The following is a 16,942-nucleotide window of genomic DNA, read 5'->3' on the forward strand; positions in this document are numbered from 1 at the left end:
GTGCGAGGTTTTGTCGACGAACCCCCCCCCCCCCCCCCCCTTCTCCCCGTGTCTGTATAGTAGAGTTACCATCTTATGTTTGTTATATATATGTTGGATCATGAATCTCCAACTCTTCTTTCCTTTCAAAAGAACAAGAAAATAAAAGAGAATTGGGGTTGAAGTCTTTGATTTGTAGTTGCAGTTCTATCTATCCTGAATGTGAGATTTCTAATTTTGACAGGTGACAGAGTGAAGTATGTTGGTCCGTTACAGTCAGGCTTTTCTCCCTTGCAAGCACCTTTGAGGTAATCCATTGAAAATTTGATTCCTAACACTTGTTCAATCGTCATGGAAAAAAGAACATTCATATCTATAATTAACTTTCTCCAAGTTCTAAAAGTAATACTGCTAATATCTAATAATTAGTATTTTTGAAAATTTTTATTGATTAATAATGTCACGTGTTCAAACCCTACTGCAGACAAAAGCCTGGTATTTAAGTAGAGAAGGGTAAATGGGCGGGCACATGAGTTTCCAACCGTATGCCTTTGGACCTCGGGGATTTCTCGGTTAAAAGATAATAATTTTTGGAAGTTCATTTAAAATATTTATTTATCTTAGAAATTCTGAAAGTAATTTTGCATTACATTACAATATTGTCAAATACCTTAGGAATTTTAAGTGGAATTTTGTCTTAATATATGTTGTTACTATATAATCATTCAAACCTCTTAAAAAATAGTAAATCATTCAAAACCTTTTATATTTCCCGTCTGACTAGTTTGTTTTCTTTACAAAGGTTAAAAGTAAGATTGACTATAGACTTTATTTTGAATGATTGAGTAACTCCGGACATAACATGGTCCTTCATGGAAGAAGTTGAAATAATTCATGACTTTATTTTATCATGTGTTTAAATTTTGAACTGTTATTTAACGCTATGGTCTTACTGTGTTGCCTAGATGCTATAGTTTTCAACTTCTAATGAACTTTGAGAAGACGATGCAAATTTGTATTCATTCAGATGTAGAGTAGAAAATACAAATATAATGTTATGATTTCAAATTGTTGAAAGTTTTACTATGTTTTTCAATCAAAGCAATCATATGGTATGGAATGGCTTGTATAAGGCAATTAGGAATTGCTTGTGTAGGTTGACTTGTTCAGTAGAAGTCTTGTTATTCTTTATCAAGTAAAAGTGGATGTGTGTATTGTGATTTGACTCTTTTCTTTATTTTGCAAATCATGGCATGTACGTGATCACAGGGGTCCAACATATGGTTACAGGGGCAAAGTGGTTCTTGCATTTGAAGATAATGAGTCCTCTAAGATTGGGATCAGGTTTGATAGATCAATTCCAGAGGGCAATGATCTTGGTGGTCACTGTGAGGAAGATCATGGGTTTTTTTGTGCTGGTAGTTTTCTGCTACACTTGTTCATTTTAAAGAGCTTCATCTGTGTGTTGACCATCATTGTGGAATAAATAAGCATGTCTTCTTGCTGAAACTTGACCTTTTTTCTTGCACAGCTGACTTTCTACGCCTTGATAGCTCAAACAGTGATGATATTGATAAACTGGCCATTGATGAACTTTTTGAGGTAATTTTCATGTCAATATTGGTTTTCTCCTTTTGGAATGAGTTTTCCTTTAATCTACTCTATTTCATATTTGTAGGTTGCTTCAAAAGAAAGTAAAATTAGTGCATTAGTTTTATTTGTCAAAGACATTGAGAAGTCTATGGTGGGAAATCCTGAGGCCTATGCTGCTTTCAAGATTAAGCTTGAACATTTACCTGAGAATGTTATTGTCATAGCTTCCCATACCCAAACAGACAGCCGAAAGGAGAAAGTATGTAAGGGCATAGTTATCTTTTGTTTTCTGTTGGAATCCAATTCTGACTCGTAAAACTGACAGCATTTCATATATGCTTTCCAGTCACATACTGGTGGACTACTGTTTACAAAGTTCGGAAGTAACCAGACAGCATTGCTTGACCTTGCTTTTCCAGTATGTGAATCTGTTTATCTCTTTTATTTGTCCTTTTTTCTTTCTAATGCAAGGAGGTGTCTGGCTTATAGTAATAAAATATATGCTTTACCTTCATATTAAAGGTTCCTGCTAGGTGATGTCTGTCAACTTTTTCCCCCTTTTCTATCTTATGTCTTCTTCTATCTTGTTAAATGGTGGTGGAGAGCTGGGTTGTAATTGGGGAAGCCTTAAGATGACATCTATGTACTCTGAAGATGCATTGCACTATTTTAACTTGGGTTGCCTTTGTTATGTTGTTTTCCTGTGCAACACTCTGTAAATCAAGATTATTTACACTAATGTTTTTGACTTACAGTACAAAACCTGTTTTTCCATCATATGATCTAGTTAGGACTTAGGAGTTATGGATACCGGGTCTCTTATTTTATTAGAATTGGCATCTCCTTGAAGCTTCATGGCTATTTACTTAATTATGGATTGCATTCTAGAAACATGTTCACTTGTAAAAGAACTGACGGCCATGCATTGCGATGTCTCTGCTTTTCCAGGATAATTTTGGTAGGTTGCATGATAGAAGCAAAGAAACTCCTAAAACGTTGAAGCAGCTCACCCGTCTTTTCCCCAACAAGGTTACCATACAACTACCTCAGGTAAAATCTTAGTTCTTGTATACTCTTGTCAACTGCTAATACTGTTATAGAAGCATTTAATATGTGTCTTATTGTGGCAGGATGAAGCATTATTATCTGACTGGAAACAACAGCTGGAACGGGATATCGGAACTTTGAAATCTCAGTCAAACATTGCCAGCATTCGCAATGTGAGAGCTCCTTTCGCCCCATCTTAAGGCACCTTTCTTTGCCGAGGGCAAATACCTTTTTTGTCTTCTCCTTTCATTGCTTTTGGGCTGTATATTATCTAGGACTATTCATGGATGATTTCTCCCCTATATTCAAATTTTACGGGGTGTTCTCTGAAGTTCTAATGGACACTGTAATTAGTAGAACCATGTAACATTTCTCTAGCATGCTGCATACCCAATTTTCATTTTCTTGCTGTTTTCTTCTGTACATCACCTCAATCCACCTTCTTATATGCTTATCTCTTTTCAAAAGAGTGTAGGTTAGTTGTTAAATGTTTTCATCTTTCTATCTGTTGGACATTCACTTAAAAAGGAGATGTGTATTTTAGTGATTTTATATTTGTATCCTCAATTGACCGAATTATTCTAACTTTTTGCGTCTTCAGGTTTTGAATCGTATAGGAATTGATTGCCCCGACCTTGAAACGTTATGCATAAAAGATCAAGCATTAACAAGTGAGAGTATGTATTCCTTGAAGTTGGGATTTTTATGTTTGAAAACATGATAATAATATGTTCTCATTGTGTGTGATAGGTGTGGAAAAGATAGTAGGCTGGGCCCTGGGCCATCACTTTATGCACAAATCTGAATCGCCAGTAAAAGAGGCCAAGCTGGTTATCTCCAGTGCAAGGTCAAATTAAATTTTACTGTCTAATTCATGATGTTGGAAGATGTGCACTATTTAGTCATCTTGTTTTCCACTTTGGGTCACTGAAGGGATCTTCGTAGGTTTTTGGGGGTTGGCAAAAGGAGGCATAACACTGATGTGTCTTTTACTTGATCTGACAGCATTTCTTATGGTGTCAATATTTTCCAAGGGATCCACAATGAAACTAAGAGTCTAAAAAAATCTCTTAAGGTGAAGTATCTATTTTTGGCAAACTTAATTTTGTCAAAAGGTTGCCATTTGTTCTGAACTTCTTGAAGCAAAATACTGATGTTTGAGTTTTCAGGATGTGGTTACTGAGAATGACTTTGAAAAGAGACTACTTGCGGACGTAATTCCGCCTAGCGATATTGGTGTTACTTTTGGTGACATTGGAGCACTGGAAAATGTCAAGGATACTTTGAAAGAATTGGTGATGCTGCCACTTCAAAGACCTGAATTGTTTTGTAAAGGACAGCTGACCAAGGTGAAACGATTTTCTTCTTGAAATCTACATGGATCTATATTTTTCATTGGAATTCTTCATTCTTTGTCTTGACATAGGGAGTAGGGTTTGTTGCAACTTTTTCATCATTTATGCACTTCTATTTCTGAAGAAGCTATCATCTTCAGCCTTGCAAGGGAATACTGCTTTTTGGTCCCCCTGGTACTGGTAAAACAATGCTTGCAAAAGCTGTTGCAACCGAGGCTGGTGCAAACTTTATTAATATATCAATGTCAAGCATTACTTCAAAGGTACCACCTATGTTTTGTTTGTATTCCCATTTTGTCTTTTAAAGCCCTCGCTTTAATGGCTTACAACTTGTTCTTGATTGTAGTGGTTCGGTGAAGGAGAGAAGTATGTCAAAGCAGTCTTCTCATTAGCTAGTAAAATAGCGCCTAGTGTTGTTTTTGTTGACGAGGTTGGTAAAATATACTTAATATTTATTATCTCGAACTTGTTATATTGATGTTATAGTTAAAGTATCTCTCACATATTTTGCCTTTTGTGTATAAGTGGGCACTCCTCTTTTAAGTTGATCATGCTGTTCTTTAGCTTATATGCTATGTAAATGTAAATGCCATCCTCTTTACTGCAAATCATCTACATCTTCTGTTTAATGGAAAAGGTTATTGTGTTTACCCTCCTCTTTCTTCCATTTCGCTGGTCTATTAGGTGGATAGCATGCTAGGAAGACGAGAAAATCCTGGTGAGCATGAAGCAATGCGGAAAATGAAGAATGAATTCATGGTGAATTGGGATGGCTTGCGTACAAAGGACAAGGAGCGAGTTCTTGTACTTGCTGCAACTAATAGACCATTCGACCTTGATGAAGCAGTTATTAGGAGACTTCCACGGAGGCAAGTAATAATCGTTCAGTGAATCTTTTTAGCTGATTAATCCGCAAATAGAAGGGCTAAAAAAAAGAGAAAATTTATGTTTTACTAGTTTATGTGGAGTCATAATGTTTAGTGCTCTCCATTGATGCAGGTTGATGGTAAACTTGCCAGATGCTCCGAACAGGGAGAAAATTTTGAGAGTGATATTGGCCAAGGAAGAGTTAACGCCAAATGTTGATCTGGAAGCTATCGCAAATATGACTGAAGGGTATTCCGGAAGTGATTTAAAGGTCTGGTAGATGATCCTGTTGTTCTATATTAACTGACTTTCTAATGTGTTAGAAGTTTTAACACCCCAATGACACCCCCCCCCCCCCCCCCCCCCCCCCCCCCCCCCCCCCCCCCCCCCCCCCCCCCCCCCCCCCCCCCCCCCCCCCCCCCCCCCCCCCCCCCCCCCCCCCCCCCCCCCCCCCCCCCCCCCCCCCCCCCCCCCCCCCCCCCCCCCCCCCCCCCCCCCCCCCCCCCCCCCCCCCCCCCCCCCCCCCCCCCCCCCCCCCCCCCCCCCCCCCCCCCCCCCCCCCCCCCCCCCCCCCCCCCCCCCCCCCCCCCCCCCCCCCCCCCCCCCCCCCCCCCCCCCCCCCCCCCCCCCCCCCCCCCCCCCCCCCCCCCCCCCCCCCCCCCCCCCCCCCCCCCCCCCCCCCCCCCCCCCCCCCCCCCCCCCCCCCCCCCCCCCCCCCCCCCCCCCCCCCCCCCCCCCCCCCCCTATGATATGACAATTCATGCTATCAACTCTTAAATTTCCATCCACAGAATTTATGTATCACAGCTGCTCATTGCCCAATTAGAGAAATATTGGAGAAAGAGAAAAAGGTCAGTTGACTGAGTTCACTCTAGTGGCTTTCTATAATTCTGGTAACCTTCCAACACATGGTTGAATTGGTGACTTTGATCGACATGTAAACGTGCTCTTCTAACTTCTCTCCACTAGCTATTTTCAGGAGTCCTTCGGAAATTATTAATTATCATCTTGTCTTACATACTGCCATTTGCTAGTCAAGTAACTGGAATGTAATTTAACTTGCATGATATCAGGAAAAAGCATTGGCAGTTGCAGAGAGCAGGCCAGTCCCTGCATTGCATAGTAGTGTGGACGTTCGCCCCCTTAACATGGATGATTTTAAATATGCACATGAACAGGTGTGTTGGCTTTTCTGATTATTAACATGATACTTTATGCTTTCTTCATACTGTCTTAAACCATCTTGTTTGAAATAGTCAATGCTTTTTTCCTGACAAGAATAATTAACTAACGAGTAAATTGTTTTCTCTCAACTCTTCTCATATATCCTATTGTAGCCTTTTGCCAATTGTCAATGTCTTATAGATATTATTAGGATAAACTACATAATTAAGTGAACATAGCTACTATATATACACAACCTAGTGATACTTTCAAAAAATTAGTTAAAATAACTATACCTAGGGTTTTATAGCAAATCTCTCCTCTCACGTTCGCCTCCTCGCTCTCTCTCTCTCTCTACAATTTATTGCGTGAATCTTTCTTCTTCTCCCTCTCTGTTTGTTATATTAATACGAAATCCCATTATAGTTCTACCTGATTTTTTTTATCTATACATGTGGTTCTTGGTCTTCAATATTTTCTGGGTGGCTGCTGGCTGTTGATTCATTTTTTTATTGGATTAATGCCGATATATCGAAATTTTCCACTCTGGGTTCTTGTTTGTTGTTCAATCTTTGAATCTTCTCTTCTTCTTAGATTGATAAACTGATACACCTATTATCAAACTGTATCTTCTTCGATTGATACAACCAATTGTATCCATGTATAAAAAAAAACTGTATCTGTATGATGTGTATTGAAAAAAAAAACTGATATCACTATTCTCAGAATAAACTGTATCTGTGTATTTGTGTGTGAGATTGGAGGAGAGAGGCGAGGGAGATTGGGAGAGAGAGGAGATTGTGTATCTGTGTATCTCAGTTTCAATTGAGATATAGGTTGTATCGCTCTCTATCTCTCTCATTCTTGCTCGCCTCTCTCCTCTCTAAAATTGTTGCTATGAATTGTTACTAGGCAAACTATAGCTACTATTCATAATTATGGTCCAAACTATAGCTATTTACGATTATTAAGTGCCAGATGGTTTTATAATATATATATTTGTTGGCGAACCCTGGCAAAGGTTGAGGGACTTGTGACTTATGTCACAGGTTCAAACCTTGCGCCATTCGAGCCAAGCTTGGTATTTAGTGGAGTAGGGTAGAGGGGTGAGTCCATCATCCTTTATTTTAGGAGGCTGCGGTTTGTCCCAAGGGTAGGCCCTTGAAGGATTTCTGGGTCATAAAATTTTTTTGTTGGTATTTAGTCATGTGTCAAATCTTGCCTGTCACAAGTCAGTGTATGCTGCCGATGAAGTAGTTTGAGATGTACTTTTTGTGACTGAACAGAAATTTTGGAGATCACTATTGATGAAATAGCTTGTTTCAAACTGGTGACTTGTATGTAAAAGTTGAAAAAATAAAAAAATCAGTAGCTTCTCAAATTGATACATCTGTTGTTTCCAAGTCATCTTCTTTTCTCTCCAAACATAAGCAGAGTATGACAAATCTAGCTAATGAAGTCTAGCACACTTCATCCTAAGACCATATAAGGAGATACCACTCATTTCTCAACCAACGATGTGGGACACTCTTAACATTCCCGCACACCCAGGGCTGAACTTGCGCAACATGGTAGCCTAACACTAGGAAACTCAACACTAGAGATGCGTCTAACTTGTCTCCATGTTAAGAAAATGGATCTAGGCCTAAGTCATCTACAAAAGTTAGCTCATGAGTTGAGGATTTGCCCAAAACCTTGGAGAAAAACAAGAGCTATTCTTCCAATCAATGTTGGATCATTTTCTAACAGTATGGGACTTCGACTCAGATTTATAATGCAGGTGAGTTTTAGTTGAACGTTCAATTATTTTGGCACCTTAACATCTTTGTGATAATCCAGGAGGCACTGATAATAAGAATGCACAGAGATCATATTAGTGGGTCGAAAAGTTAGGTTCATGCTGCTCATGTACCAGTTGGTAGACGATTGTTCTTAGTGCGATGCCTCGTCTAGGCCAGTCTAAAGCCATCACTTCTATAAAACTAAGCTCCTACGTTTTATCCTCATAGTTGCTGTGCTTGAATGCTACATTGTTGATGACCTCTCCTCCCACTGAAGATATCTTCATGTCTGGATAATGATGAAAGGGCATGTATCCTCTATTTTGATTTTGTTTTTAATGACTGCTATGATGTGGAAAATTCCATTTGTCTTCCTTGGCCTTGGCCTATCCCTCTACTATCTTCTGCATTCTAAATGTTCATGAAGTTTCCTCAGCTTTTATATAGGTATCTTGTCGTAAACTAGTCAATTTTGTTTACCTCATGGGATTGTTCCTACAACCTAATTTGCTTGGACTCTTCAAAAATGTTGATGGGTGCGTGCCGGATCCTCCAAAAAGTAGTGCATTTTTGGAGGATCCGACTCGGGTGTGACAACAATTTTGGAGAGTCCGAGCAACTTAGCCTACAGCTTGGGCTTTGCCTCTGTAGTTTAATTAAAAAAGCACGATTATCTGATCATATGGCCTCCTGCACAGTGGTAAAACGTTTTAAGGGTTTATTTATTAACCTCAACCATAAATATCAGTACTTTTCGCTTTCCACGCTCTTCACTTCCATTAGATGCCCAGCCACATGGTTTGTTGTTACAATTTAGCTTTGTTTGGAAGATTAATGGTTGTGTATCAAATGGTGGGAATGCAACTGTAACTATTAGTAGCTCGTCTGTTTTAAGCTTTATCAGACCATTGAGTAGCATGCATTTATGAAGGAGAGCTTCATGCATTGTTGCATGTTAAAAATGCAGGTATGTGCTAGTGTATCTTCAGAATCGGCAAACATGAACGAGTTACTCCAGTGGAATGAATTGTATGGAGAAGGTGGATCAAGGAAGAAGAAATCTCTCAGCTACTTCATGTAGAGACATGTGAACTGTATAGTGTTGCTTTATTTATTTACCCAAGTTGGTAGCGACGGGTCCTGCATGCATGGAAAAAATCCATTTCAGGTTCCCTGGAGTCCAAACCCCCCACCTCGGAAAACTGTGTATCATAGTTAGTTATAGTTATTTATCTCCGGTTATGAAATATCTATCCGAAGCTTGTCTTCCAATTTTCACCTTATTAGATCTCCTCACCTCTGTATATACAATTTGATTTATTTAATAAATAAACATCCCCATGCTCTTTTTTCTTTTCCATTATTATTATTATTATAAAGATTCCTCTAGTGAAGTTTGTTCCACCGTAGCATTGCGAATGCCGGGCTAACTTACTTTTATATAGTATTTACAAATGAGTTCTCGAGTCTCAGGCCTGCCCATTTAAGTTTGGGTTTAATAATTCAGCTGTCAAATTTTACACCAAACTAATTCCACAAAAAGAGTTGTTGGTATTTTCATACAAACCATCTATCATATGTTTAGTTTAAATGTTTAATCATTAATTTTGTGAGAGCCAGAAAGCACAAAAAGACTCTTGATTACCTTTTCTAACCTAAAATAAGTGTTTGTGAACAAATAAATACAACTTGGACATAAAGGTAATTGATTGATTGTTGAACAGAAGGCGGAAAATACAAATCTGTAGTGTACTAGAACCTTCTGCACTACCACCATAAGACAGACTAGTAGATCCAAGAAAAAAAAGTGTGTAATCGTAATGGGGGAAAAACCGGTGATGGTGGTGGGGATGGATGACAGCGAACACAGTTTTTATGCATTAGAGTGGACTTTGGAACACTTGTTTGGACCTTCACCTCCTCCTTTCAAACTCCTCATCGTTCACGCCAAACCTACTGCTACTTCCGCCATCGGCCTCGCTGGTCCTGGTAGGTACATGATCTATTTCCCATGTATGCTAATGCTAATATCAGATCAGCTGCTGAGAAAATGAATTTGCAGGGGGTGCCGATGTTTTGCCTTATGTCGAGGCTGATTTGAGGAAGATCTCTTCAAGGATTGCCGAAAAAGCTAAGAAGATTTGTTCTGCTAAATCGGTATACTTAAACTGTTTGATACATATTCTTTTTCATAACAGAAGAAATACTTATGCTGCTCAGCTGATTAGCGATCTCCAATCTTATCACTTCTCTTTGATTGCAATGAATCGTCTTTAATACTAGCAGCTAGTTGTTTTCAGGTAAACGATGTTGTAGTTGAGATTGTGGAAGGTGATGCTAGGAGTGTCTTGTGTGATGCTGTAGAGAAGCATCATGCCTCTATGTTAGTTGTTGGTAGTCATGGTTATGGAGTTCTGAAGAGGTAAATTTCTGTATCTACTTGCACAAATTTCTATCTTGCTTGGCATAGAAACATTTATCTTCACCTCAAGATTGAAAAGCTCGGTGCTTAACACAAGTTACTGTGCTCAAATTACAGACCTAATTCCAGCTAATCAATTACTTTGTGGTCGATCTTTTATATCCATTACATTTTTATTTAAAATTACAAGGTCTTGAAATCTTGCACTTAGTTCTGCATAGGCATACAAGTCTCAAACTTGTTCTGAGACAAATTTCCTGGTTATAATTGATAATGCACTTTTTTCCTGCAGGACTGTTTTGGGCAGTGTAAGTGACTACTGTGCTCACCACGCCCACTGCAGTGTGATGATTGTGAAGCGCCCAAAGATCAAGGCTTGAGATTCTTCTTGTCTGAACAAGTTGTAGAGTTTATTACTACTTTGTCATCTATTGCTCCTAGTGGAGAACCATTTGGTTGATGGTGTGTATTTATCCAATATATATATATATATCTTCCAATGTAAAAGTTCTGCTGTGTAAACATTATTGTGGATAAATTTCAGAGTGTGTATAATAATAAATCATGATTGATAATGGACCTTGGCAGCCATACATGTTGAGGTTGAGAAGAAGAAGATACTTTACAGTAGATTTGGAAATTTTGACAAGTCTATACATAAAATTTTGAGAAGACACCTTGTGTGAAGCAATTACAGTAAGTATCATCAGGCACGTACATACGTGGGCATTTTAATTAGGAAAGGAAGTGGATTGTTATGATCAAAAGTTTGGTGATCTAACAAAACATATTAGCTTAGGCCTTAGGGTACCGTTTACCGTCTCAAAAGAAAAATAGTAAACCAGAAACAAAAAGCTCCTGAGTAGCAAGTTATGTCTTTAACTTTGCGAAATGGTCTAATTTTGTTAGCAGATGGATGGATGGATCATATCTATCTTTGTCGTTGTCATAAGCCAAATAGAAACTTTTCAAAGAATAAAATTATTTTTCGAGATTGATTATTCAAAAACATTGGAGTTAAATAAAATTTGGAATAACGAGTAGTATATTTCACTATTTAAAAATGCAGATTAGTAGTGTTATTTTCAAGGGATTTCTTCATTAGAGAGAATATGTTGGTGGCCATGAAATCTAATTTGAGAGCCTCTTCATGTAACTCCAAGTTGTTCTACTTGCAATTCCTTCCTTTTCTCTGTTAACTATTTTTTCTCTTCATGCGCATAGAATTACAGCATGCATATTTAAGTTTATCCGTAATCACAACACTAGAGAACAAATAGTATGAGAGACGAATTGTTAGTCTCATGTCAGCAAAACTTAGCTAAAGAAATAAGACAATCATTCAAGCAATTGAGATGAAGATGAAAAATTACCCAAATTAGGAGTACAAGTTTTTAAAAGAGATTCCACAATATCTAGAATTTACTCCCAACAACGCAACTATAGTTCAAAAGCAGGTAGATCAACCAACCTATAATCAACACCAAGCAACAGTGCCCTAGAGGATACCTATAGAAAACAAAAAAGGCAACAAATATATACTTGCTTCGTAATTCATATGTTAGGTTTATTTCCCTAACACATAAACTAATGGCCTGCGAAATCAACATCATAAATCTTGTATGAACTTCAATTAACTGAATTATGTTTCCCATTCGGTGAAGGATGCTGCTATGCCACGCTCCTTAGTCAACATGATATACTTAGTCTTCCACAGACTGCTACGGATGGAGAAAAGTTTCCAATTTTCTACTGCAGACTATTTTAGTTCCTTTTCAACAAATTAGAGTCAAAGTTTATCGGGAGTCCTCAGCAACATGACATAAGAGACACACGAGACCTGTTGCTCCAGCAACCTGCTTCCAGTTCCTGGTACCTGCACCAAAAGCAGCCCCTGCTACAACACCAGCAGTCAAAACATTAACCTGCAAAAGTAAAAGGGATCTTATAACTTTTGTGGATAGTAATAACCGTGGCTTACAACTCAAGTAGTTTTAAAGTGAAAAAGGTACTAGGAGAAAAGCTTATAAACATTGCGTCGTCCAAGCAAATGTAGATTTTTTATTGGATCAGTGCATGTCAATTAGTCTTTAGTTAGCACTCCCAGAAGAATATGTTATTTTCATGATTTCTGTTTATATTAAAAGTTAGTTTCATCTGGCAAAGAAGGTTTATTTCTGCTGTTCTTACATTGGCTGGCTGCAAAAACATTACCTCCAATTGGTCACTTATATAGAAAAAAGTTCAGAGATCATAATATCTTGCACACCCATATAAAGTACTAAGATATCACTTTATTGTATCAGTTAACCACAGTACTTCTTCACATACATCTAAGTGAGCTCGGGTTGTTCCCGATGACTGTCCAATGCATTTCCTGCAATTTTTGCTATTACATTTGGACACATCTACGAATTTCTGCAAATTATTACTTAACATGTTGTCATATTGGCTTCCTAACGCGAAGAAACAGTAACTAATAACTGTAGTCTCTCAAAATCTGTACTACACATTGAAAAAAGAATTAAAAGGAAATTATTCCAATTTCATATATATTGCATGAAACTATAATCTGACAATGGAGGAGAACATACATTCCTACTTTCCCATTGAAATGCATAAAGTAGACCTCGTGGTGCTAATTAATTATGCCTACCAACTGTTTAGCCCCAACAAACAACTTGATATGGTAAATAGCAAATATGCAAAAAGTAGTGGAAGCAACATTTGTATATACATTCTCTTAGTTAAACAATAACGTGTTTTACATGTTTAGACAAAGGAGGGTCCAAATTAATGTTGGAGATCTGAGAGGGCACGTGTTAACAAACTGACCCAATCATTTCGCCTTCTATATCTCTGAAACCCACACCGAGTGGAAGAAAATATAGCAGCAAACATTCCTATAAAAGAAGAATGGATGCTCATCAGATCATAATGATCTATCTAAACAACCATGACATTATCCAAGAGAAAAATTAGTCAAAAGAGCAAAAATAAATAAACATTGAGGGTTGGTGAAAACACTAGAAAAAAAAAATAGTTGGACACAACCAAGTCTGACTATGAGCATTTGATATGCCTTTGCAATAAAACAAGTTTAATTTTACATAACATTATAACAATAAGCATAGAGAAACTGTGATAGTACGTTCTAAACAAACTTTGATGAAAGTAGCCTAGTGTTGCATAGTCTTTGACTGTAATCCTGCTCATTATCTTTATTACATTCCTTATTAAGCTGTTTTGTACCATCACACAGGTACAGATAACTAGCAATTTGACTTTTAACATTTCCACTCCTTAGTTATATAAACTAGCTTACTTCTCCATGGCTTATTAGGTTATGGTTCACATTGTGTGGTGCATTCAGATATGGATGTTATTATGATACATCATAAATACAGCTTTTAATCTTAACCACTGGTCAATGATTAAATTGAAAAGGTTGCATCTAAGCCTAACCACAAGTAATAGGGCTCCAACCTAAGTTGCACGGACTCTTCACTTTCATTGCCGCATCCGTGCAGGATTCTCCAAAATTACACTACTTTTGGAGAACAACACACACCCGCTAACATTTTTGAAGAGTTCGAGCAACATAGGCTCCAACTAACAAATAATTGACTTAATATCACACATCAGAATGTGGTCCAACAAAAACACAATGCTATACAGATTGGTATATATAGCAGTGTAATAGCATGCCATTTATCTTATTTTAGTAGTATGATTAATCAGTTGTAGCAGATTATTTGATAGATCATCAAAATTCATGCTTAATATAAACACTACTGCAATTGGCACCACTGTTCTTTACATGTATATAACTTAAATCTAGATTAATATAGAGGGAGACAAGTTAAGGGAGTGGGAAAATACTTGGTTAAGTCAAAATTAGATTGGGAAAGTTAATGTGATTACCCCACTGAAAGCCAAGCCGACCAACTGACTTAGCCTGCATATAGAGTAAAAGCACACAAAACAATCAAATTAAACCAAAGAGAAAAGAAAAAAAAGACATTGGAAAGGGATTGCAATGAGCAACTTACAATAAAAGAAGCTCTATGAATGCCAGCAAGACCTGTTCGCATATCAGAATAATAAACAGATACAAAATTTTGATCTTTCTATCAACAGTTGCGAACTCTACATAAAAAAAAAAGAAGAAAAAAAAGTAGTACCTAATTTGCTGGCGTCGTAAGGACCAGAACAGGAGCCCCAGATTAAGCCAGCCTGCAGTAATAACAAGTTTAAGAACAATTGGATTTCATAGAGAGAAGAGGAGTATGAGGAGTAGATTACGGTGCCCATGCGAATAACGGAATCGACGGCGATGGAAGAACAGGGGACGTCGTCGGCGATATCCACCTCCATCTCCCTTTCAGCCTTGAGGTGACCTTCATGTAACACTAACACCAATCTGCTGGGCCTTTCAGAGGCCTCTTTACTATAAACGGAAATTTTAAGTAACATGGAAAAATTACCAAAGTATACCCCATTAGTTAGGTATTCTTAATATTTCCCTACCATTTTAAAATAATACGAAAATCCCTTCTTTTCACTCAAAATCCAACTGCCGTCTGCCAGATACATTATTTCATTTCCACTCCAAATTTACGTTTCTAACTCCTATATTTACTCCTTCAATTTCTCTCTCTTTTCACTCACATAATCAAATCAGTTACCACATTAATCAAAATTTGAATTTCAAGAGGTTTCTCTCTCCAGTCAACTAATTTCAGATCTGTAGGTACTTTCATCTTCTTCAATTTCTTCTTCGTTTTTTCTTGTTTCATACATTTTGTCTAATACATATGGATGCTCCTTCATGTAGCATTGGGATTACCCAAATAGTTACACCTAATACTAATCGAATCTTTGATTCTGATAATCCCAAATGGACAAAAAAACAGGTCTATAAGGTTGCAGGATCCTTTAACAATGACAAATCAAAGTTCAGAGAAGGCAAAAGCAAAAAATGATGTACATGCATCAACCTGCATCATCGAAAGCAAAGGTTGAAAAACAACAACAAAAAAGAGGTAGAAAGGTTGCCCCTGCCATATCTCAACCTACACTATTCAGGGTATGTATTTTGAACTATGTATTTTAGTATTTATTTATTTTATTTTAAATTTATGTCTTTCCATGTTGAACTATTGGATCCACAACATTCGTTTGAGGTGGAATTTGTTCAAGATATTATGCTACAAGAAAGCGACAATCTGTAACTATTGAATTAATTTTTCTTTACTTACACATTTGATCTGTTTTTATAATGTATCTTCTTCTATTTTGTAGTGACTGCGAAATGTTTTTTTTTTAAAATCATTTTCGGTCCACAGTTGGACCTATTTTATTAACTAAAAAACACAGGAAACTAGTTCCTTACAGTTTAGGCCCAAATGGTCCTTCCCAAAAACAAAACAAGGAATCAAAGGTTTCTTAATCTAGGCATTGTTCAAAGAAGTGTTCCAGACTCTTCTCAAGCTCGCTATCATACGAGAAGCTGAAGCTCTGCTTGGAATTTCCAGCTTCATCCATGGTTGTGGGCGCCATCTTTCCATGGTAAGTTTCTACTCTTTCTTTCCTTAATCCTGATCTCCTCCGATATGACTTGCGTTGACTTCAGGTGGGCTGAGTTCATCCTTGATGAGTTGATCCATCTTCGTAAGTTCACCCTCCCTCTATTTTGCGTTCACTGCGCAATGTTTTTTGTTGAATTTCTGAGCGATGAAATCAACATCCCATCTAATGATTTTCGAAGTGACTATCTTCGCACAAGATATGCAACATTGTTATGAAAGTATGGTCTCAGCAAGGCCAAGACGGGATATGTTAGCGAGAATGATGATCCTACAAGGCCGAAGAGTGACTACACTCCACCAACAGAAGATGATCTTGTTAATGTAGAATAGATTTTTATGTATCGATTCACCGACAATTGTTGATGATCTATTGTTTTTAAGATACATTAATTAGTGTTTTTGAGTATTTCTTCCCTTTTGAAGACACTACTTCTAAATGTGAAGAGTTTTTATGTTGAAAATTGTTTATTTCGCTTTTCAATATATTTAATACCTTGTTAAATTTTGTTTCTTATAAACATAGTACACATCACTATAGTTGATACTATATTATTAGCAGATACAAGATTTTCCAAAAAATTATTATGTATATGATACACGATTACTTTCGATATAACAAATTTGTATGTATCACAACACCTGATACTATATTTTTATACTTGATACTAATTAGTTAATTTTCAATATATTTAGTACCTTTTAACATTATGTCTCTTATAAATTTGGTACAAATGACTACACTTGATACTATATTATAAACTGATACAAATTTGCCAAAAAATATATTATGGTGTATAATCATACACGTAGCCAAAATTTGATGATAAATCCTTTACCTAGTGTAAGCAAGGCCTATGCCATGATAATTTCTGATGAAAGTCAGCGTATGACAGTTGGATCTAGAATAAGTAAGGATGTTCATGATGTATGCTGGATGAGGTAATCAATTCATGGGAAAACCACTTGATTCTATGATGTATCCTAGAAATGGAAAAGGTTCTTACAGTTCTATGGGGGATAATTCTCAGGTGACTGATTCAATGATGTACCTTGGTAATGGAAGAGGTACTTACCATGATCCAATGACATTTTACACCAAACGAGGTTGTCACGACCCGGGAGCACCCCCAAGTCGTAACAAGG

At 37.5% G+C, this 16,942-nt stretch overlaps 3 protein-coding genes and 1 long non-coding RNA gene across 6 annotated transcripts in view; 3 read left to right on the forward strand and 1 right to left on the reverse strand.

Moving 5' to 3' along the window:
* LOC102580303 (uncharacterized) overlaps positions 1–9,146 on the forward strand; it is an 18,627-nt gene extending 9,481 nt beyond the window's left edge. Inside the window, exons 10-27 of one of the 2 annotated variants that reach the window (XM_006352748.2) lie at positions 224–287; positions 1,249–1,397; positions 1,511–1,581; positions 1,658–1,831; positions 1,919–1,990; positions 2,521–2,622; positions 2,703–2,792; positions 3,221–3,296; positions 3,370–3,466; positions 3,625–3,694; positions 3,789–3,968; positions 4,115–4,237; positions 4,321–4,404; positions 4,659–4,843; positions 4,974–5,112; positions 5,633–5,692; positions 5,915–6,019; positions 8,754–9,146. In XM_006352748.2, the coding sequence (XP_006352810.1) occupies positions 224–287; positions 1,249–1,397; positions 1,511–1,581; positions 1,658–1,831; positions 1,919–1,990; positions 2,521–2,622; positions 2,703–2,792; positions 3,221–3,296; positions 3,370–3,466; positions 3,625–3,694; positions 3,789–3,968; positions 4,115–4,237; positions 4,321–4,404; positions 4,659–4,843; positions 4,974–5,112; positions 5,633–5,692; positions 5,915–6,019; positions 8,754–8,867 (1,955 nt within the window). In that variant the 3' untranslated portion in view covers positions 8,868–9,146. The remainder of the gene's footprint in view (positions 1–223; positions 288–1,248; positions 1,398–1,510; positions 1,582–1,657; positions 1,832–1,918; positions 1,991–2,520; positions 2,623–2,702; positions 2,793–3,220; positions 3,297–3,369; positions 3,467–3,624; positions 3,695–3,788; positions 3,969–4,114; positions 4,238–4,320; positions 4,405–4,658; positions 4,844–4,973; positions 5,113–5,632; positions 5,693–5,914; positions 6,020–8,753) is intronic. The other variant, XM_006352749.2, reaches the window with a different exon arrangement.
* A 346-nt stretch (positions 9,147–9,492) lies between these two features.
* LOC102580875 (universal stress protein A-like protein) lies at positions 9,493–10,821 on the forward strand. The gene is made up of 4 exons (XM_006352750.2): positions 9,493–9,775; positions 9,849–9,943; positions 10,087–10,208; positions 10,501–10,821. The coding sequence occupies exons 1-4, from the start codon at positions 9,607–9,609 to the stop codon at positions 10,586–10,588; spliced, it is 474 nt and encodes a 157-aa protein (XP_006352812.1). The 5' UTR covers positions 9,493–9,606; the 3' UTR covers positions 10,589–10,821.
* Positions 10,822–11,558: 737 nt separating this feature from the next.
* Positions 11,559–14,674, reverse strand: LOC102581210 (outer envelope pore protein 16-4, chloroplastic). 2 transcript variants are annotated; one of them, XM_006352751.2, is made up of 6 exons: positions 14,514–14,672; positions 14,393–14,444; positions 14,261–14,292; positions 14,133–14,166; positions 13,044–13,111; positions 11,559–12,133 (listed from the first exon to the last, which is right to left on the reverse strand). In XM_006352751.2, exons 1-6 carry the CDS (start codon positions 14,583–14,585, stop codon positions 12,005–12,007), a joined length of 387 nt encoding a protein of 128 aa, XP_006352813.1. In that variant the 5' UTR covers positions 14,586–14,672; the 3' UTR covers positions 11,559–12,004. The 2 variants fall into 2 exon arrangements, with proteins under 2 accessions (XP_006352813.1, XP_015166562.1); XM_015311076.1 differs by lacking the exons at positions 14,133–14,166; positions 14,261–14,292 and having other exon boundaries at positions 14,514–14,674.
* A 61-nt stretch (positions 14,675–14,735) lies between these two features.
* LOC107061583 (uncharacterized) lies at positions 14,736–16,221 on the forward strand. Its single transcript, XR_001474077.1, has 2 exons — positions 14,736–14,961; positions 15,125–16,221. It is a non-coding gene; the product is annotated as an uncharacterized lncRNA (long non-coding RNA).
* The last annotated feature ends 721 nt before the right edge of the window (positions 16,222–16,942 follow it).

Source organism: Solanum tuberosum, unplaced genomic scaffold (assembly GCF_000226075.1).
Source record: "Solanum tuberosum cultivar DM 1-3 516 R44 unplaced genomic scaffold, SolTub_3.0 scf00150, whole genome shotgun sequence".
NCBI lineage: Eukaryota > Viridiplantae > Streptophyta > Magnoliopsida > Solanales > Solanaceae > Solanum > Solanum tuberosum.

Excerpts from the sequence above, each read along its gene's own strand:
- LOC102580875 (XM_006352750.2), top strand. The coding sequence starts at position 9,607 with ATGGGGGAAAAACCGGTGATGGTGGTGGGGATGGATGACAGCGAACAC. Across the intron at positions 9,776-9,848 it reads CATCGGCCTCGCTGGTCCTG|GGGGTGCCGATGTTTTGCCT; the intron begins GTAGGTACATGA and ends ATGAATTTGCAG. Across the intron at positions 9,944-10,086 it reads AGATTTGTTCTGCTAAATCG|GTAAACGATGTTGTAGTTGA; the intron begins GTATACTTAAAC and ends AGTTGTTTTCAG.
- LOC102581210 (XM_006352751.2), bottom strand. The coding sequence starts at position 14,585 with ATGGAGGTGGATATCGCCGACGACGTCCCCTGTTCTTCCATCGCCGTC. Across the intron at positions 14,167-14,260 it reads TTCATAGAGCTTCTTTTATT|GCTAAGTCAGTTGGTCGGCT; the intron begins GTAAGTTGCTCA and ends CTCTATATGCAG. Across the intron at positions 12,134-13,043 it reads ATAGAAGGCGAAATGATTGG|GTTAATGTTTTGACTGCTGG; the intron begins GTCAGTTTGTTA and ends TTACTTTTGCAG.